The sequence below is a fragment of the Phacochoerus africanus genome, chromosome 8, assembly GCF_016906955.1.
Source record: "Phacochoerus africanus isolate WHEZ1 chromosome 8, ROS_Pafr_v1, whole genome shotgun sequence".
Lineage (NCBI taxonomy): Eukaryota > Metazoa > Chordata > Mammalia > Artiodactyla > Suidae > Phacochoerus > Phacochoerus africanus.
In genome coordinates this window covers 7,538,193-7,560,823 of record NC_062551.1, presented here as the reverse complement: position 1 = coordinate 7,560,823, position 22,631 = coordinate 7,538,193, and the positions used below count along the sequence as shown (strand labels likewise).

Below are 22,631 nucleotides of genomic sequence, written 5' to 3'. Positions count from 1 at the left end.
GTTCTCGGATTCTGACGTACCTAAAGGGAGGCCAGACTCAGCAAGGGTGGTGCTGGAATGCTGATGAGGGTCTGTGTGTTTGGGTGGCTTTGACCAAAACTGGGGTAGGATGCTGGGCTCCCCTGGAGGCAGGAGGCACCTGCAGCCATGGCTTCCAATGGGGCAACACGGTATTCTCTGCCCTGCTGCGCTGAGCAAGGTGCCAGCGTGCATCTCTACTTCCTTTGCCTTACAATGCTTTTCACCTTTCTCCTTGCTGCTATATAAGGTCTATAAAAATGTAATACTCGGCTGGACATGGAGGAAAGATCCAGGGGGTCTGATAAAGCCTGCGTTCCTCATTATTCTCAGGTGAAGATCAGAAACGAAGGAGAACTCACAAGAAGAAGACCCAAACTCCCGAGCATGACCTCAGTCTGCCTCTGCTCCCCTCTCCACACTCCTCTCCTGACTCTCTCACCCCCGCTCACTGTGCACGAGCTGCAGGGCCTCCTGAGAATTCCTGGAAAACACTGTGAGCAGTCTGCAATTCTCCTAATTATTTGCCGGCTTATTTGAATTCTCCTCCCCCTTCCCCTCCTTCAGGAAACACACGGCTCTGCCTTGGGCACTGCTTGCTCTCCATCCTGGAGTTAACACTCAGTAAACAATCTCCCAGAACGACAGCAAAGATCGCAGATGTGCAGCAGGGATACGCCAGCTCTTCACCAGACCTGTTTTCCCGTCCCTCCTCTCCCTGAGGCATTGGCTGGAACACATTCCCAGCCGCCCTCGCAGGTGGCCGTGGCCATGTGACCAAGTGCTGGCCAGTGGGGAGTCAGTGGAAACCCCATACCCGCTTCCAGGCCTGGTGCAAGGCGAGCTCCCACCACACAGCCCTCTGAGCCCTCTCGTCTTGACAAGCTTGGCAAACTCGGGAGACGTCTGGTGAGCCTTGCAGTTCCTGAGTCACCGCGTGGAGGAGGGCCGTGTGATCAGTGATAGCTGTTTTAGGTTCATCGATGCAAGAAGTACATTTCTATCACAACTACTGGGGCTCATTTGTCACAGCTGCTAATATATAACTAATACAAATGTCGGGCTGATTTACTGTGCCCCCCCCCCCTTTTAATGGCCACCTCTACAGCATATGGAAGTTCCCAGGCTAGGGTCCAATCAGAGCTGCAGCTGCCAGCCTACCTCACAGCCAAGGCAATGTGGGATCCAAGCTGCATCTGTGAACTACGTTGCAGCTCATGGTAACACCAGATCCTTAACCTGCTGAGTGGGGCAAGGGATCGAACCCACATCCTGAAAGACACTATGTCAGGTTGTAACCTGCTGAGCCACAGTGGGAACCTAACCCTTCTCCATTGATACTACTCCCTCCGAATTCTTATCAAAAGATCTGGGTATGAGTGATATCCTGGGATTAGACTGAAGTGGCAGCAAACTACTTAATACTCGACTGGGATGGGAGGAATCTTAGGGGCTATAAGCCATCATGACAGTACAAGCCCAGGCTGGAGGCATCGCTTCTTCTGAGTTCCCCATGACGCTTTGTCAGTGGGTCACAGAGTTACCTCGGCCCTTGCTGCCCCACTGAAGCTGACCCGAGGAGGACAAAGCTACACAGAGGGAGACCTGGCTGGCATCACTGGCTTTCCAACAGCCCATTTCCCGGCCTGACTTCCTGACGTCATGGCTGCCATCGCTGGTTTTAACAAATGCTTTTTACCAAATGCAATGTGGAGTCTACACGGGATGTGAGGCTTCTTTGCAGGGTCCTTGGAACCACAGGGTTTGGGTGCTTTTGGATAGATGTCCCATTCCTAACCCCCCTCACACCATTCCAGGATCATGGACCTCAGAGTTGGGAAGGACTTTAAGAGCCATCGAGCCAAAGGCGCAGAATCCCCTCCCCAGCCTCCCAAGGAGGCATCATCTGGCCTCTGCTGAACATTCTCAAGAAAGAGGGCTAATCCCACCAAGAGGCCTCCCTGCTGCAGATCTCGTGTGGGCCCCGCAGACAGTCTTCTGCGCTCAGCTTCTCCACTCACACAACTGTCCTTGTGACTTCGCGGAAGCTTCCCCTTCCAGACCCCAGAGACGTTCCAGCCTGAGCTCTGTGCAGGGGCACCAAGACCCGTGAGAGGGCGACGGGGCCAAGGGTGCTCAGCTCCGCCCCCCCCGCCCCCAACCTCCCGTCTTGGTGCAGCAGCCCCACGAGCTCATTTCCTTGATGGGAAAATGGGACGCACCCGCCACTCTCCCCATCCTTGTGCTCTCACCTCAACAGCAGATTTCTATCGCCACGGCCCACTGGACGGGGAAGCCAGACAACAAACAGGATATTGCATTTCAGCACTGCCGCTCAGATATCTGATCCTGGTCTGGGTGGTGGGGCTGCGCTGGGGAGGTGGCTCTCCGTCCTCCCCTCCGCCGCCGCCCCCGTCAAAGTCCCTCGCGCTGACACCAGCCCTCCACAGGCGCCTCCTCCACTCAGCCTGAGCCCTGGCTTCTGTCGCCTGGAGCTGCTAGTCTGGTCTGATGGGGCAGAAGGAGTGGGAAGCTTTGGGGGCTAAAGGACTGTGGGGGTCAAGCCTCAACACTGACCCTAACTCGTGGGGAGGACTTCGACAAGGGGTTCTGTCTCTGGAGCCTCATTCTGCTTCCTGTAAAATGGGAAAGCCCGCGGTGAGTCCCAACAGAGTTAAGTGTGACCGCCTCCCCAGGGCACCAGCACAGTGCCTGGCATGGAGGAAGCCTGCTGCTGCCACTATTACCACAGTCAGCACCTCTGCCAGGAAGCGTGGAGGCAGCTTGCATTCTGTGCTCAGTGGTTTGCGATCTGCACTCCTGGCCGAAAGGAGACAGAGCAAAACTTTGCACACGGGGCTGTTTGGGTTTCCCCTGGCGCAGCTGGCAGCTGTGACCCTGCCACCCATTCCCTTCCCCTGGAGCCAAGGGGTGCACCCTTCCCACCATCACAGATCAGAGCCAAGGCAGCTGGGACGGGGCCTCTGAGCACCAAGGCTCCAAGGGGGCAAGAGGCTGCTCCAGAGGCCGACTCCACAGTCAGACCCAGGCTTAGCTAGAACTCATGGTTGGAAGTCACAGTAGCAACAACGAAAACAATTCTTTACGCTTATTCTCTTTCAGGGCTCATGAGAAGCCAGGAACCGTCTGAGCGTTTCACGTGGATTATCGGGTTACTCTTGGTCCTCGCTCCCCGCCAGCAGGCCCCAGCATCCCCGGAGGGGGAGTTCAGGTGAGGGCAGCCTCTCTCCCGGGATGGGACAGACGGCTCTGCTGGTCCTGGAGAGAGACTTGTGCGGAATGAGTCATCCGCGCTCTTCTCACATCTGCTGGTTCACTCAGAGCGCATCTGCAGTGTCGGCTGCAGTTTTCTTTAGGAAACTCTGAGGATGGCCGTCCTGGAGGTCGGCCCGGCCGAGAGCCTGTCTGTCCCAGGAGACCCGCAAAGGACGCCGGCAGGTTGTAAGGTTCTCTGGCCAAATACATCTCAGCCGCGCTGGGTTCTGAACCAGGTGCTCTCCGAGGGACTTCTCAGACTGTGGACACGTCAACGTGCCTGGAGACTCCGCAGGAGCGGGGACAGAACTCGTGTGCCGACGGCGCCCCTCACGCACAAGGCTTCTCGGGACCCCTGCGGAACATTCTCCGGGACAGGCCTCTCTGCTTTTCGTTTCTAAAACTTCTGGTGCGCTCAGTCGACGTGCAGAAGCCTCTTGGGCAGCCAGGAGCGGGGGTTCTCGATCCTGTTCCCGCATTACAACCACCCAGGGAACCCGAAAACCAAGACGGGCTCCCTCGCCTCCTCGTCACTAACCCCGAACCTCCCAGGGGTGGGCGAGCAGAGCAGGTGGGCTCAGGAAAAGCTGCCTGAGCTGCGAACTGGTGACATCCTCATGCCCTCTCCCTGGGTCCCCACAGCCCATGAACTAGGCACGTCCACCTCCTGTGAAGCCCTGGGAGGAAGCCCCTCTGTCATCTCTCCCTCTGGTCCACGTGCAAGCAGCTCTCCTGCCTGCTGAGAGCGCCCCGGACCGCGCGTGCCTCCAGAGATGAGCCAGTGCGTTCAGCCTCTGCCCCTGATGCGGACTCCAGCTCTGCTGACACTCGGAAAGCAGAGGAAGGCCACAGCCACGGCTTTCCTCGGGCCACCTCTGAGGGTCCCATAAATGAGCAGGGACGCCTGCTGGAGACCCTGCTGCTCCCCCCACTGTGTGACAGGGCAGCCGCGAAAAGACACAGCTGAGTCAAAGCCAAGAACAACCTGCCGTGGACAAGGCTGGGCTGTCCTGTTTGCACCCAGGGAGCCTGAGAGCCGTGTGAAACCATGACACCTGTTCTGAGACCGGCCTTCGGGCTCTCCCCGTCTCTGCAGGCAAGCACTCTGCCACAGGAGGTGACAGCTGTTTTAGGGCAGAGGCTCCGGGCCTGCTTCCCCTGAAGACGGTCTCGGGAACCCACATGTGCGGGTGTCTCTGCGTCACCTCTTGAGACTGCGTCCCCAGGAGGTCTCGCAGCCCCTGTGGGGCCTGGCCTCCAGGTGACACTGCCACCACGCAGTGAGGCCCCAGAAAATCCCCAACCCGTAGCTGGAGGCGCCACGAGGCTGCATGTTTCTTCTTAAGAAACCAGGCAGCATCACTGAACCGTGACGTGTCCGAGGACCCTGCAAGGTGCAGCAGCAAGTGGGCTCTTCCCAGGGCACAGGGCCGGCGACAGCCCTGTCTGGAAGTGACGCTCCCGCAGTTTTGACAAATCTGTAAAGAATGGGGAAATAACTACCCTTCGGGGTCCCAAAGGAGCTGCTGATCTTTGGGACTGGGTGTCATTCCCAGGATCCCAGCTTTTGCCCCCAAGACAACAAGAGATGGGGAAACACTCCCCACCCTCCTGCGGCTGCAGATGGACAGCTGCCCAGGTCCATCCTCCTCACAGGGCTGAGCCTGGTCAGCTCCAGGAGGCAGAGACGCCCAGAAAGGCAAAGACTTCACCAGCAGGCAGAGGGCGGGAGCGCTGTGTATCATACCTGGGCACTACCAGGTGCTGGGCTTAACCTGAGGAAATAAAATCTCTTTTTGATCAAAAGGATAAAGTGGGACACAACCTAGAGAAGAAAGCTATCCCTGATACTGGCAGGAAATACTGGCGGCCCAATTAAAATCTGAATTTCAAGTAAACATCAAATAATTTTTTAGTATGAGTATATCCCAAATACTGCATGGGATGGGATATACTTATGCTTTAAAAATGCATCATTTGAAATTCAAATTTGACAGAGCAGCCTGTGTTTTTATGTGCTGAACCCAGCAGCCCCAAGCAGGTCCCCCAGGGGCCAAGCAGGAGCAGAGCTCACCTGATGGCCTCCGCAATCCGGGTGCTTTCCTTTCTCCGGTCGCTGGACAACCGGCCGATCAGGTAGGAATAATCCAGGCCGCTGCAGAAGACGCTGCCCACCGCGCTGAGAAGCAGCAGTTTGCTGTCATCTGTGGCCGCGTTGCAGAGCGCACGCCGCACTTCCTTCATGATCTGCGGGCGGAGAAGGATTTGCGGGGGTGGGGAGCGTCCATCTGTACGCCTGGGCCTTCAGACCTACGCCTGCCCTGGGCGCAGAGGTGAGACCATCGGCTCTGCCTGTGCGGGGAGCCTCCCCCGAACACAAGCCAAGCCCAGACCAAGCACCAGACCAGGCTTCCCGCGCCATCCCCCAGGCAGCACTGGGCCCTAAGGAGATGCCAGCCAGGTCACTGGCTGCAGACTCGGAAGCCTGGCGTGGAGCCGTGTAATCCCTGGTGACTCCCTGCAAATCTTCTTCCAGCACTTGCTCGCTTTGGCCTTTTCGAGGTGTGGGAAGATCCTTCCATGCACAGCCCAGGTGAGCTATGTCAGCCATCACCGGGCTGGTTTAAGTACATCCTTGCTTACTCTTATCTCAACTAAGATGCTCACACGGCTCGTTGGTGGCACATGGCAAGTGGGCTTTGCTAGCCAACCCGTAAGATTTTCAAGGCACCGAGGAAAATAACCACAAGGCAAAAATTCTGTGTCCAGTTAAACCTCCACTCAAAGGCAGGGGTAAAGATTAGGCCTTTTCAGTAGGAGAATGTTCAGCCCCTGGAGGCCCTCACTCCAACAACCAAGAAAGGATGCACTTCAAGAAGAAGAAAAGCATGTTCAGAGAGCAGAACTGACCTGCAAGGAAGTGCAGCCAGCAAAGAAAGTGGGGAGGGTATGAATAAATCAGTGTAAGAATTGACTATTACAGGAGTTCCTGCTGTGGGGCAGTGGGTTAAGAAGCCAATTGCATGGGCTCAGATCACCTCAGATGTGTGGGTTCAATCTGGTGCAGTGGGTTAAAGGATCTGGCGTTGCCAAAGCCATGGCGTAGGTCAAAGTTGAGGCTTAGATTCAGTCCCTGGCCTAGGATCTTCCACGTGCTGTGGATGCAACCATAAAATAAAAATAAAAGATTAAAAAAAAGAATTGGCTATAATGAACCTCATACCGACAGTGGCCAGTGCAGGGTGGGGGCTGCCCAAGGTGGTCCTGGGCAATAACGTGGGGGAAGGTGACTCGGGTTAGGGCATGGCCGAGGCTATGAGTCTGGGAGGGGTGCAGAGGTCAGGATGACACCGAGGCTTCCCTGCGAGTACGTAACTTAAGGAAAACCTCTTAAAAACGACACAAATTACAATGGAGAGATGAGGGGTAAAATAACGCAAGCTCAGTCACTCAGTCCAACGGCAGTTAGGGAACTAAGAAGAATAAATGCAGAAAATGCATGGAAAGAACAAACAAGGCATGCACCTGCCTGAGTGGAGCTGAGAGGGGATGTGAACGGGCTTTGAAAGGACTGCCATTAATTATTCAATAGGCAGGAGAGCGGGGAAGTTTTATGAGAGCGGTTTTTAAATTACACTTTAAAAGACCCCCCACTTTTATCAAGCACTTAAGAGGTGCCAGGAATTGCATCAGTTAATTTCCACATGACAGTTTATGCCGAACAAAACTCCTGTAAGGTGGAGGATGGAATGCCAACCCTGCAGATGCCGCAAGGAAGACTCCGAGAAGCCAAGTAAATGGTTCAAGGTCACCAGTAAGAGGCAGAACCAGGATGCAAATTTCACCCTACCTCCCGCCTCTTTCTGCTCCTGCATGCTGTAGGATGACTTAAATTAAAAAAAAAAAAAAAAAGGCCTAGATGTCAATCTGAATCAAGAATCTCCGGCTCTGAGCTCTGTAAGAAGGACGAGAGAAACACTTCCCACTCTAACAGGGAATAAGCCAGGAAAGCTAACAGGCCACCATCAGGTGGGTCCTTTCATCCATCTGCCTCCGGAAATAGACACACGCTCACCTCCATATGAACTCTGTTTCTCTAAGAGGCAAATAAAAAGACAACCGTGCTCTAAAGACACGAGCTGCGATTCCACACGTGACTCAGCCAGGAGCCTCCCCATCCGAGGTCACGCACACCTGTCAATTAGGAGAAACAACATCAAACAAGATGGGTCCCTCCTTCGTGAATTTTATAAACGGAGAGTAAATGTGTGTTTTGTCCATACAACAAAAGTACAAGCTGCACTGTTAATTAAAAATATACATATCTAGTTAGTCTACCTTCCCTTTGCCTTGCTCATGTTGATAATCCAATTTGGACAGACGGCTGAGGTTCCAGAAGGAGCACCCCCCCCACACCAATTTTATAATGTGACTGGTGTGTTTAAGGTAAAAGATTCTAAAATGATCATACACTCCTCCGCCTCCCTGAACAGAACCCACTGCATACGTGTCACTCCCTCTCTGTGTCACCTGCTAGCCTGTGTCCGAGCAATCCCCTCAGAGGCTCGCGGGCATGCCTCTCTAACAAATGGTGCCAGTGTGCGATGCCCATCGAAGTCCCACAGCCATTCCTGAGATTCACGGCCCTTGTTCTGCACATGCTCATTGCCCAGTGCTCCCAGTTAGTGTCTGAGAGAGAAAGCACACTCGTCCCCCGCACTGGACCAGGACAACCACATCCATTAAACATGGGTATAAGCAGGGAGCAGACCAGGGTCCCTCTCTCTACTTCATCTCTACTAGCTGAGCCCAGTCTCCCGGGGCCCATGTCAACTGCAATCACCTTCACGGAGGCGTCCCAAACACTGCGGACAAAATGCATCCTCCACTTCCCCCCTAAGTATCTTATCTGATCTTCTGCAAACTCCCTGGCAGAACATGTGTGCATCCTTGCTTTATCTGCCCCTCGCTGATTTAAACCCCTGCGCCAGGCAGCCCCTAAGGTGGCTGGCGAATATCCCCCCACGCCCCATGCCCAGCACTCAGGCCCATGTGTAGTCCCCTCCCCTTGAGCACACACAGGACCTAGCGACTCACTTCTAACCAGGAGGAAACAGCAAAGCATCGGGACATCCCTTCCAAGAGGAGATGGTACAGGAAGACTACAGCCTGTCCCGGCTGCCCTCTTTGCCAGCCTTCTTCCTTGGAGCTCTCCATCCGGGGAAGCAAGTGGCCATGCTGATGTGAGGATGTGATTGTGTGTATGCGCTCGTGTGCGTGCATGTGTCAGAGGGGGGACTTGATCGGATTTGCACTGCCAGCAGATCACACTGTCCGCCCTGTGAAGCGTGGATGCCAGGGCAGGAAACGTGAGGCGGGCAGACCTGACAGTAGGTTGCTGCGAGGGTCCAGACAAAACAGCTGAGGAGGGTGGACTCTCACGGTCACGGAAACAAGGAAACAGAGGAAGGAGCTATTTAAGAGGTAAGCGGCCTGAGGCCAGTGTGGCTCTGCAGGTATCATCAAGATGGTGGGAGGGGTGCCTCCTGCATGCTGGGGGCCCCTGTGGGGGGCGGGGGTGGTGCTGTCTGCTGAGGCGGGGAGCAGTGAAGAAAACCAGGATCTGAGCGAGGGCCTGGGCTCCTCTTCTAATGGGGAAGTGGCTGAGCTTTTAATCGCCGAGACTTTGGACAATGTGTTTAGCTGGCTCTTTCCTTAAGGGGCCTTTTCATTATTTTCCAGGCTCTTTGCTCTATTCCGGACAGGAGAAATATTACAACACACCTGCTAGCCTCACAATCTAGTTAATACACCCAGTAAATGTATGAATTTCTGCCCATGAGGCCAATCCAGCCAATGGCACACAGACAACTAGAGAGAGAAATTCAATTACGACCGTGAAAGTGGCCTCCTTCCAGTCCCTCTATGAACGAGCAGGGTTGGGTCTGCTGGTGGCCATTAAACCTCGGCTGTTCCGTCTCGGCCACGACGGCAGCATTTACTGAACACCTCCTCTGTGCCGGGGCCTCCGAGAGCCGCTTCTGCAGACATTCTCTCTCCTCCCACAGGGACGATCCCATCTAATTCCTATAAATGAGACCGCGCAGAGAGGCAGAGAGATCCCAAGGCAGCAGACGAGGTGCAGGGGTGGAGGCAGGACTTCCTCGCAGGCCCGCCAGGCTCCTCCACTCACACCGCCTCTTGGTTCCAGAGGCACCGTGAGCCAGCTGCTGTACAGTCAGTCCACTCTGGGTGCTGGAAGAGCTGCAAACACCCGAGCGATAGTCGCTTCTCTGTTTTCTTCCTGTTCTGTTACTGACAGACACCGACGGGGAAGAAAAGGCCTAATTAACCAAGCCCACGTCTAGGGAGGTGAGAACCTGGGGACCTTAAATCAGGCGAATGCCCCACATTCCCGGACGAGGAGGCGGCAGTGGATACACGGAGCTGCTCCAAAGAGACGGCACGAACTGGGAGACTTCCCATTGATTCGGTTTATCAGAGGAAAATACCGCGCCTCTTTCAAGCACGCTTTTTAAAAGCAGTGAAGGAGAAAAAAATCTTAAAAAGAATCAGTCTCATGGGAATGTCTGGTGATGAGCTTAAAGCAACAAGGTCTCCTGGTGTAGGAACAGGTGAAGGGAGGCCTGTGAGATAAACCACAGCCCCGGATTCTGAATCCCATGCTGCGGTCTGGCTCCGTGGAAGGTGCAGGAGGGAGGGACCCCAAAACGCCATGCTCAGAAGAGGGGCAGCTGAGCACCTGCAGCCCCACCAACTCCACTGGCTTGGGCCACTCTTCCCTCACAGGGTGACACTCTTTCCGGACCATCACCCCCCGCAATCTCCCCAAAGAATGACAGTCTATGGGAGTCATGAAGGTAAGACACGTGACTTCAGGTTCAAGGACACAGAACCACTTCCGGGGCCTCCCCACATCCCCGTCTGGGTGGGCGGCCGCTGCTGGACTGTGTCCCCCGTAAAACCCCACGGCTCCTGTGCTTCGTCCTCCATGTGTGCTACAGTGGACACTGGAGGGTAGGACAGTGTTGGGACAGAGAAGAGGGGGTTGTGGGCACTGTCCCCAGTGGGCCGAGGACTGGGCTGAGGGCCAGCACGAAACTGTGAGGACCCTGCCCCTCCCGAAGCTGTGTGACCCCAGGCCCGTTCAGTTCTCCAGGCCCATCTGTAAGAAGTGGATCTTAATAAGAAGTGTACTGGTGAGACCCAGTGGGATAAACAGCAGCTATAAAGTGTGAAGAGCCGCTGCGAGTGGCGCTGTGGCCACGTCCGTCCTTTGCCACTTCGCGCCCCGCCCAGGTCGGTCCAGCGGGAGAAGACGACACGGGTGGCTGTTTCCCACAGCCCATCAACACCCTCCTCAGCTGGCTGCCTCACGCAGGGAACACATCCACCCTCCTGGGAGAGACTGCGATGGAAGGGAATGCTTTAAAACAAGAAGGTGCATGTTTTCACGACGGTGTAAATCAACTACGGTTTACTACAAAATTATTTTTTTGTTGTTGTTGTTGCTATTTCTTGGGCCGCTCCCGCGGCATATGGAGGTTCCCAGGCTAGGGGTTGAATCGGAGCTGTAGCCACCGGCCTACGCCAGAGCCACAGAAACGCGGGATCCGAGCCGCGTCTGCAACCTACACCACAGCTCCCGGCAACGCCGGATCGTTAACCCACTGAGCAAGGGCAGGGACCGAACCCGCAACCTCATGGTTCCTAGTCGGATTCGTTAACCACTGCGCCACGACGGGAACTCCCTAATACAAAATTATTTTTAAAAAAGAATATGTACACATGCCTGCGTCAACCTGCCAAATGGCAGAAATGGACACAACACTGTAAATCCACTCTACTTGAGTAAAAAATAAAAATTTCTTAAAAGAACCAACCTTGTCACCGCTCCCTGCTGGGCACCCCATATTGGGAATGGCGGTGTCCACCTAACTGCCTCAAGCATCCGCCGTGTCCCTGTTGTGTCCATCCAAGACCTAAGTAGGATTCAGCGTTTTAAAAAGTAGGAGAGGAAAAAGATAAATTGAACTCTATTGAAAGTTTAAAAATTGCGTATACCAAAGGATGCTATCTAAAAAGTAAAAAGACTGCACAGGATGGAACTATTTTCAGATCACTGCTGATAAGGGTCTGGTATCCAGAATATAGAAAGAATGCTTTAAAACTCAATAAGCAATTAAAAAAAAAAAAAACACCCAATTTTAGTAATAAGCAAAGGATTTGAAAAGACATTTCTCTGAAGAAGACAGACAGAGGGCCAGGGGCCACATGAGAAGATGCCCAACATCAGTCATTAGGATCTGAAGGCAAATCCAAACCCCAAGGAGACAGTACCTCACGCCCACGAAAATGGCTATAATAAAAAAAACCAGATACTAACAAGCGCTAATGAGGATACGGAAAAATTGGGACCTTCATATCCCACTGCTGCGAACATAAAGTGGTACAGCCACTGGGGAAGAGAGTTGGGCGGTTCCTCCAGAAGTCAAATACGGAGTTACGCTATGACCTGGGAGTTCCAGAGTTGGGAACGCAGCCAACAAAACCAAAAACATATGTTCACACAAAGACATGTACACGTAGGTTCACAGCCGTACGATTCATGATAGCCCACAGTGGAGCCAACCCAAGTGTCTGTCCACTGGAGAACTCATGGACAAAATGGGACACACCCATACAAGGAAAAGAACGGAAGCACTGGCCATGCTGCCAGGTGGACAAACCCCGAACCTTTATGCTGACTGAAAGCAGCCAGTCTCAGAAGGTCCTGTGTTAAAGGGGTCCATTTACCAGAAGAGGCAAATCCCCGGGGATGGAGAGGAGATAGGGGTTAATCTGGATCCAGGAGAAGGGCGGACGGGCCTGACTTCGCGGGCACAGGGTTTCCGTGTGAGGTGATGGAAGCATTCTGGAATTAGAAGCGGGGATGGCGGCACAACGTCGTGGATGGACTACACACCACCGAACCGTACACTTGGAAAGGGTAAAATCTATGGAGTGTGAATTCTATGTCAATTTAAAAAAAAACAACGCATAAGTGAGTTGAGTGAATATAATTTCATCTAAAGCGAAGAAATGTTTGTTTGTTTTTTTTCTTTTTAGGGCTCTATCTACAGCATATGGAAGTTCCCGGGGTAGGGGTCAAACTGGAGCTCTAGCTACAGCCACGTCAACGCGGGATCCAAGCCACATCTGCTACCTACGCCACAGCTCACAGCAAGGCTGGATCCTTAACCCACTGAGCAAGGCCAGGGAATCAAACCCGAATCCTCACAGACACTATGTCTGGTTCTTAACCAGCTGAGCCACAATGGGCCCTCCAAAAGCAAAGAGATTTCACCCGCTGATTATAATGCAGTAGAGCAGGAAAAGCCCAAGACGTGACGTTTGGTTTGGGGGGGCTAATGGTGACCCATGCTGCGATCACCCTCAGGTTCCTGAACTTCTCAGGTGACTAGGTCTTCATCTTGAGAGCTGGGTAATAGGGTCCCTGGTCGTACAGATCAGACGGATAATGACCGTAAAGTGACGAGCACAGGGGCTGCGGCGGGGAGCGTGTACAAGTGGCAGCCATCTCCCAAGGGCCCAGGGACAAAGCCCGTGCCCCGGGGACTGCAGGGGAGGCCCTCCCGGCCCGCCCCTCTCACCTCGGGGGTCAGTGCGTTGTTGTCCGAGGTCTGGCTGGACAGCAGGATGTGCGTGAACCCCTCTTCCTTCCGCACGACTATGTCCCGAAACCGACAGTTGCTTTCGTTCTGGCGGACGCTGTACCTGAGCCTCTTGTCAAAGACGTAGTCCTTCTCCGTTTCCAGCTTCCTCTTCACTGGGCTGTGCAGGTTTAATCCCCCGTTGGTCAGAGCAGAGCCTTCCGAAATGAGACAAACAGAGTGAGAAACGGGCTGGGGGGCAGCCACATCAGAGTGGGGATCCGAGGATGCTCAGATGCTCGTGGAGACCAGACGTGGCTGGGACCACGGAGCAGCCTCTGTTCTCGGGGTGGGGTGGGGTCAAGGGCCTGGGGATTAACTGCTCCACCTCCAAACTTGTGAAGGACTCCTCTGTGTGATCCTATTTCCTCTCCCACACATGCACCTGTGAGCACCCAGCTTCTGCTCAGATGCCTTCAGCAATGGGAATTCACTTCCGGCCCCCAAATCAAACCAAGCCAAACCCCCATAACTTCAGCTTCACTCAGACTTGTCAAAAATCAGAAGCAACCAAAGTGCCCTTTACCAGGGGAATGGATCAACTCCAGCTCACTCATAGAATGGGATACCATATTCAGCAATAAAAAGAAATTCATTACCAAGCCATGAAAATACATGAACTAATCTTAAATGCATATTCCTAAGTGAAAGAAGCCAGTCTGAAAAGGCTATGCATTGTATGATTCCAACTATATGACATTCTTGAAAAGGCAGAGGTATAGAAAGCATAAGAAGATCGGGGGTTGCCAGGGCTTGGGGTGCAGTAAGGAGAAGGGGGACACGGTGAAGCACAGGGGAGTTTTTTAGGGCAGTGAAACTACCGCGCATGACACTGTAACGGTGACTATGAGACATGAAGCATTTGTCGAAACCCAGAGAACCTGACAGCACAGACAGGGAGCCTTAAAGTATGCAAATTTCAGGAAAAAATTGAAGACACTGGGGGCATCCAAAGATGGCCTTCAGAACACGATAAAAGAACCTGATCGTAGGACTGATGTATGAAGCCACCTGTCTGAAGGGGGATGGAAGGGACAGGCACTAACCTAAGTGACTTTAAGAATGGGGGGAGGGGCCTGTAAAACTAAAGGCCAGATGACCTGCGCAGAAGCACGGTCCTCAGGGCAACAAAGGCGATTCCCACGGAGCTAAGTGAACAGTCCTGACATGACACGTGTCCGTACATGGGTGGCAGGCGGCGGGAGGAAGGTTTCTCACGGTTGGGTGGGGGTTACAGATTAGCAAGGGGAGGAGGCTGGAGTGATCCACGTGGTCAGAGACGAGCGCTGAAGACATCACCACGACCCTAACACGCATGCAGACGGGGACACACACACACACACAGTTACAGCCAAGCAGGTCTATGCAGGTGCGTACAGACACTGGGATTTCTTTGCTCTGTCAGCCGAGAGGCAGAATCTGACATCCCAAGAGCACCGAGCACTCCTGGGGCCCAGATCTTGGTTTCTGAGACCACGCTCAGTAAAAGGAACCAGGGTGCTCTAGAGAAACGGCGGATTTGAGGACTGCGGCAGGAAACGTGCAAGATTAGCTTGGAGAGGCTCAGAGGAAGGAAGCACTAAAAAACAAAAACAAAAGAACTTTCACACTGACGGGGGTGCTTCAGAAGGACACGGGAGCCGGCTGAAAGAGCTCCCAGGGGCCAAGGACGGAACAGTAAGAGGAACAAAAGAAAGGAGTACATATGGCATAAGACTGAACGTATCAAGTAAACATCCATGAGTCCACACTGACACAGTTAAATGACCAGGGCATGAATGAATCCCTCAAAGGCAAGAGCTGAAGCTCCCACGGAGAAGAATTTCAACTGGTTTAGGAAGACGCTCTTCTCTCAAGGAGGCAAAACATAACATCTTTTTTTTTTTTTTTTTGGCTGCATCTGCAGCATGTGGGAGTTCCCAGGCCAGGGACCGAACTCGAGCCATGGCAAGTGACACCACCAGATCCTTAACCCACTGTGCCACAAAAGAACTCTCAGAACATAACACCTTTATGTGTGGGCTGCACAGTCACCTCCTTCCTAACTCTGTGAAAAGCTGGGAGGCTCGGGAGCAGAGAAACCACATGGGGGCAGATGGTACCACCAGGCCAGGCGATCAAGACCAACACTGAGGGAGTTCCCGTCGTGGCTCAGTGGTAATGAAACTGACTAGCATCCATAAGGATGCAGGTTCGATCCCTGGCCTCCCTCAGTGGGTTAGGGATCTGGCATTGCCTTGAGCTGTGGAGTAGGTTGCAGCCATGGCTCAGGATCCCACGTTGCTGTGGCTGTGGCGTAGGCCAGCAGCTATAGCTCTGATTCAGCTCCTAGCCTGGGAACTTCCACATGCTGCAGGTGAGGCCCTAAAAAGCAAAAACATAAAAAAAAAGTGGGGGGACATATCAATGGGATCTAAGAGCTGGCCTAGAGGGGCTTCCACTTCCCAAATTTGGGATGATTTGAGCATCAAAAAGAATAATGAATTTCAACATGCTGAATATACAAAGAATTTGAGTCTTCAGTGATATTTCAAAGAACAGGATAGAAAAATGGAAAGCTCTCCTTCACGCACACACGCACACAAAAATGCCACCTACAAAATGTAGAATAAAGGACAGACTGTAAAAAATCACCAACACCATGTTACCTACAAGGGAACCCCCATAAGAATATCAGCTGACTTCTCTACAGAAACACTACAGGCCAGGAGGGAATGGCAAGAGATATTTAAAGTGCTAAAAGGAAAAAATATGCAACCTAGAATACTCTATCCAGCAAGAATATCATTTAAAATAGAAGGGGAAATAAAAATTTTTTCCAACAAACAAAAACTTAAAGAATACAGCAACACAAAACACAGGTTAAAGGAAATATTGAAAGGGCTTCTCTAAACCAAAAAGAAAGGAAGGAAAGGGAAGAAAAAAGAAAAGAAAAAAAAAGAAGAAGAGGAAGAACTAGGACTGAGGAAACCGCAATCAGAGAGCAGTCACTCAAATAAGCCAGCATACAGATTTAATCATGAACAGGCCTCAAACAAAATAAAATTAAAAAGAAAAAAATAAAAAAGAGTCATCAAAACCATAAAATGTGGGCAAGGGATGTTAGGAAGTAATAACCCTTTTTGTTTGTTTGTATGTTTCTCTTCTTAATTTTAATATAGTAATGAAGTGTTTGAACTTACAGGACCATCAGGCTAAAACACACAATTATGGGAAGGGGTTAGCATACTTAAAAACAGGGCAACCACAAGCCAAAACCAAATATTGCATTTGCAAAAAATGGAAAAAAAAATACACTCAAGCAGATAATAACAGGAGACCATCCAACCAAAAAAAAAAAAAAAAGGAAGAATGGAGAACCATAGAATCAACTGGAACACGAGGTTCAAATGGCAATAAATAATCATCTATCAATTATCACCTTAAATGTCAATGGACTGAACGCCCCAATCAAAAGACACAGAGTGACCGAGTGGATAAAAAGGCAAAAACCTTCAATATGCTGCCTACAAGAAACTCACCTTAGGACAAAAGATACATATAGATTGAAAGTGAAAGGGTAGGGAAAAATATTTCACGCCAATAGACATGACAGAAAAGCAGGAGTCGCAACGCTCATATCAGACAAAATAGACTTTAAAGCAAAAGACATAAAGAAAGACAAAGAAGGACACTACTTAATGATTAAGGGATCCATCCAAGGAGAGGATGTTACTATCATCAACATATATGCCCCAAATACAGGAGCACCCAAATACATACAACAAATATTAACAGACATAAAGGGAGATATTGATGAAAATACAATCATAGTAGGAGACCTTAATACCCCCCTCACATCAATGGACAGATCCTCTAGACAGAAAACCAATAAAGCAACAGAGATCCTAAAGGAAACAATAGAAAAGTTAGACTTCATTGATATCTTCAGGACACTACATCCAAAAAAAGCAGAATACACATGCTTCTCAAATGCTCATGGAACATTCTCAAGAATTGACCACATATTGGGACACAAAGCTAATCTCAATAAATTTAGGAGCATAGAAATTATCTCAAGTATCTTCTCTGACCACAATGCCATGAAATTAGAAACCAACCATGGGAAAAGGAAAGAGAAAAAAATCTACTGCATGGAGACTAAACAACATGCTACTAAAAAACCAATGGGTCAATGAGGAAATCAAGAAGGAAATTAAAAACTACCTTGAAACAAATGATAATGAAGACACAACCGCTCAACATCTATGGGATGCTGCGAAAGCAGTGCTCAGAGGGAAATTTATAGCAATACAGGCCTTTCTCAAAAAAGAAGAAAGATCCCAAAGTGACAACTTAACCCTCCACCTAAATGAATTCGAAAAAGAAGAACAAAAAAGGCCTAAAGTCAGCAGAAGGAAGGAAATTATAAAGATCAAAGAAGAAATCAATAAAATAGAGACTCAAAAAACAATAGAGAAAATTAATAAAACAAAGAGCTGGTTCTTTGAAAAGGTAAACAAAATTGACAAACCCCTGGCCAGACTCACTATAAAGAGGAGAGAAAGAACCCAAATAACCAAAATTATAAATGAAAAAGAAGAAATCACAACGGATACAGCAGAAATACAAAAAACCATAAGAGAATACTATGAACAACTATATGGCAACAAGGTTGACAATCAGGAAGAAATGGACAATTTTCTAGAATCTTACAGCCTGCCAAAACTGAATCAAGAAGAAACAGACCAACTGAACAGACCCATCACTAGAAATGAAATTGAAGAGGTCATAAAATCACTCCCTACAAATAAAAGTCCAGGACCAGATGGCTTCACAGGTGAATTCTATCAAACATATAAAGAGGAATTGGTGCCCATCCTCCTTAAACTCTTTCAAAAGGTTGAAGAAGAAGGAATACTCCCAAAGACATTCTATGATGCCACCATCACCCTCATTCCAAAACCAGACAGAGATACCACCAAAAAAGAAAACTATCGCCCAATATCATTGATGAATATAGATGCAAAAATTCTCAACAAAATCTTAGCCAACCGAATCCAACAACATACCAAAAAAATTATACACCATGACCAGGTTGGGTTCATCCCAGGTTCACAAGGATGGTTCAACATACGCAAATCAATCAGCATCACACACCACATTAACAAAAAAAAAGTCAAAAATCATATGATCATCTCAATAGACGCAGAAAAAGCATTTGACAAAGTCCAACATCCATTCATGATCAAGACCCTCGCCAAAGTGGGTATAGAGGGAACATTCCTGAATATAATCAAAGCCATTTATGATAAACCCACAGCAAATATAATACTCAATGGGGAAAAACTGAAAGCCTTCTCACTCAAATCTGGAACAAGACAGGGATGCCCACTCTCACCACTGCTCTTCAACATCGTTTTGGAGGTCCTAGCCACAGCAATTAGACAAACCAAAGAAATAAAAGGCATCCATATAGGAAGAGAAGAGATAAAACTGTCACTGTATGCAGATGACATGATACTATACATAGAAAACCCTAAGGACTCAACCCCAAAACGACTTGAACTGATTAATAAATTCAGCAAAGTAGCAGGATATAAGATTAACATTCAGAAGTCAGTTGCATTTCTGTATACCAGCAATGAAATATTAGAAAAGGAATACAAAAACACGATACCTTTTAAAATTGCACCTCACAAAATCAAATACCTCGGAATACACCTGACCAAGGAGGTAAAGGACCCATATGCCGAGAACTATAAAACTTTCATCAAAGAAATCAAAGAAGATGTAAAGAAATGGAAAGATATTCCATGTTCCTGGATTGGGAAAATCAATATTGTAAAAATGGCCACACTACCCAAAGCAATCTACAGATTCAATACAATCCCTATCAAATTACCCAGGACATTTTTCACAGAACTAGAACAAACAATCCAAACATTTATATGGAACCACAAAAGACCCAGAATCGCCAAAGCAATCCTGAGAAACAAAAACCAAGCAGGAGGCATAACTCTCCCAGACTTCAAGAAATACTACAAAGCCACAGTCATCAAAACAGTGTGGTACTGGTATCAAAACAGACAGACAGACCAATGGAACAGAATAGAGAACCCGGAAATAAACCCTGACACCTATGGTCAATGAATCTTTGACAAGGGAGGCAAGAACATCAAATGGGAAAAAGAAAGTCTATTCAGCAAGCATTGCTGGGAAACCTGGACAGCTGCATGCAAAGCAATGAAACTAGAACACACCCTCACACCATGCACAAAAATAAACTCCAAATGGCTGAAAGACTTAAATATATGACAGGGCACCATCAAACTCCTAGAAGAAAACATAGGCAAAACACTCTCGGACATCAACATCATGAATATTTTCTCAGGTCAGTCTCCCAAAGCAATAGAAATTAGAGCAAAAATAAACCCATGGGACCTCATCAAACTGAAAAGCTTTTGCACAGCAAAGGAAACCAAAAAGAAAACAAAAAGACAACTTACAGAATGGGAGAAAATAGTTTCAAATGATGCAACCGACAAGGGCTTAATCTCTAGAATATATAAACAACTTATACAACCCAGCAGCAAAAAAGCCAATCAATCAATGGAAAAATGGGCAAAAGACCTGAATAGACATTTCTCCAAAGAAGATATACAGATGGCCAACAAACACATGAAAAAATGCTCAACATCGCTGATTATAAGAGAAATGCAAATCAAAACTACCATGAGATATCACCTCACACCAGTTAGAATGGCCATCATTAATAAATCCACAAATAACAAGTGCTGGAGGGGCTGTGGAGAAAAGGGAACCCTCCTACACTGTTGGTGGGAATGTAAACTGGTACAGCCATTATGGAGAACAGTTTGGAAATACCTTAGAAATCTATACATAGAACTTCCATATGACCCCGCAATCCCACTCTTGGGCATCTATCCAGACAAAACTCTACTTCAAAGAGACACATGCACCCGCATGTTCATTGCAGCACTCTTCACAATAGCCAAGACATGGAAACAACCCAAATGTCCATCAACAGAGGATTGGATTCGGAAGAGGTGGTATATATACACAATGGAATACTACTCAGCCATAAAAAAGAACAAAATAATGCCATTTGCAGCAACATGGATGGAACTAGAGACTCTCATACTGAGTGAAATGAGCCAGAAAGACAAAGACAAATACCATATGATATCACTTATAACTGGAATCTAATATCCAGCACAAATGAACATCTCCTTAGAAAAGAAAATCATGGACTTGGAGAAGAGACTTGTGGCTGCCTGATGGGAGGGAGTGGGAGGGAGTGCGAGGGATCGGGAGCTTGGGCTTATCAGACACAACTTAGAACAGATTTACAAGGAGATCCTGCTGAATAGCATTGAGAACTTTGTCTAGATACTCATGTTGCAACAGAAGAAAGGCTGGGGGAAAAATGTAATTGTAATGTATACATGTAAGGATAACCTGACCCCCTTGCTGTACAGTGGGGAAAAAAAAAAAAAAAAAGAAATGCAGAATCTCAGGCCCCAACCCAGAACTCCCAAATCAGATTCTGCTTTTTAATAAGATCCCTTCTTATTAAAAAAAAAAAAATCACCAACACCGACCGGGCTCCATGGGGGCGCGACCTGCATCCTTGATGTGGTGTGAAGAGAGGGCCCCGGACCTCTGAGGTCTCCCTCTCAAAAACCCACAGCCCCGGTCCAGTTACGAGAAACACATCGGACAAATGGGGGGTGTTCTACCAAATACCTAATCGGTACCCTGCAAAACCGTGAAGGTCATCAAAACCCAGCCAAGTCTGAGGAACCGTGAAGCCCAGAGGAACCTAAGGAGACCTAAGGACCTGCGGGGCCCTGGACCGGATTCTGGACCGGACGTTGGGATAAGGTCTGGACGTCAGTTAATGACAGTGCGTCAGTACTGGTTCATCGACTGCAGCAGCTGTGCTGTACGAATTAAGGTGTTCATGAGCACAGGGAAGGTGAGGAGGGGGCAGACAGGGACTCTCTGTGTTACCTTCCCACTTTTTCTGGAGATCAAAACCTGTTTAAAAAATGAAGTTTAGGAGTCCCCACTCTAGTGCGACGGGATCAGCAGCATCTCGGCTGCGCCAGGACGCAGGTTCTCTCCCGGGCTCAGCACAGGGTGGCCACACTGACCCACGTGGCCACAGGGATCTGGTGTTGCCACAGCTGCAGTGTAGGTCACAAGTGTGGCTCGGATCTGATCCCTGGCCGGAGAACTCCATATGCCTGCCATGGGGCATCCAAAAAAGGAAAAAAGAAATTAAGTTTAAACTTCGCTTAAAAAAGAACAAAACCAAACCACTTTCCCTGAGATTCTGACAATCAGGAAGGTGGTTCTTACGCAGTACCAGGCACCCAGAGAACTATTAAAAACCAGCCTGATGGAGGATAGCGTGAGAAAAAGAATGTATATATGCATATGACTGGGTCACTCCGCTGTACATCGGAAAGGGACAGAACACTGCAAATCAACCATAATAGAAAAAATAAAAATCTTAAAAACAAACAATCAAACAAACAAAACCAGCCTTCTGGGCCTGCCCCACACTGCTGCGCTTGCTCCAGGAACCAGTTTTGAGAACTGGTCTGGACAGGGGACCATGGGTTCTTTTACTTAGCACTGGGGGTTTTGGAAAGTCAAGAATAAAGCCAAAGGCAGAGGCCAGGACCAAAAGGGCACAGAAGCCGCAGTCCCCGCAGAAGCCCCCTCATTTCCTACTGTTCCACCACACAAAGCAACCGGACTTTGTCAAACACGGCGATGTGGGCAAATGACTCGGGGAAGTTCGCACTCGCAGGTAAACGCGGGCATTTAATTAAAAGGCTTCTGTAAAGGGAGCTGTTTCCTCGGGGTCAACCTCAAAACCTTCAGCTCCTCGGAAGGACTTCCTGCTCGGAGCCAGTTTTGGGGGCCCCCGGCAGACCTGGGCTTTGCGGGGGCCACCAGCTCCTGCCAGTGAGAAGCCAGAGGCCTGGGGCTTGGGAACTTCAGTGCTTCCCAGGGCCGGGAAAACTCTGCCTACACGCCTCCTGGCCCCAGCCAAGCGGAGGTGCGAGGGTACAATTACATCAAGGAGGAGGACCTGAGGGTTCCCTTCTCGGAGCAGCCCCTAAACATCTCAAGAGTCCTAGAAAGCTGCCACGCCTAATCCATTCTACAGAGAAGGACAATCGCCTAACTTGCTGGACGCCACAGAGGTTTCACATGGCAGAGCTGGGACGGGAGCCAGCTGCATCTCGTTTTCTTCATTCATTCGAAATTGAATTCGTTAGCACCTCCTCGGGACCAGCTATGACACCAGATGATGGAGAGCCAGCAAAAAAATCACAGAACTTAGGTCCATGCCCGCCCAGAGCTTGCTTCAGGTGAGGGAGATGGAAAGGAAATGATGAGTTAAAACAATCACAGGTGGGAGAAGGCAGGGTGACACGGCAAGGACCATTGGGGCGACTGTGCAGGAGCCCAAGGTCCTTCTGTTGGACCACCAGGAGAAGCAGCTCCCAGAGACCACAGACCAACCAAACCATAAAACTGTCTGAGGAGGACAGATGTGCTTATTCTCCATGAGGACACGGG

At 49.8% G+C, this 22,631-nt stretch overlaps 1 protein-coding gene across 2 annotated transcripts in view; it reads right to left on the bottom strand.

Annotated features, from left to right (window-relative positions):
• Positions 1 to 22,631, bottom strand: part of CDYL2 (chromodomain Y like 2) — a 191,715-nt gene that overhangs the window by 12,088 nt on the left and 156,996 nt on the right. Inside the window, exons 3-4 of one of the 2 annotated variants that reach the window (XM_047794119.1) lie at positions 12,969 to 13,186; positions 5,369 to 5,541 (exon numbers count right to left, since the gene is read on the bottom strand). In XM_047794119.1, coding sequence (XP_047650075.1) covers positions 5,369 to 5,541; positions 12,969 to 13,186 — 391 coding nt within the window. The remainder of the gene's footprint in view (positions 1 to 5,368; positions 5,542 to 12,968; positions 13,187 to 22,631) is intronic. The other variant, XM_047794118.1, reaches the window with a different exon arrangement.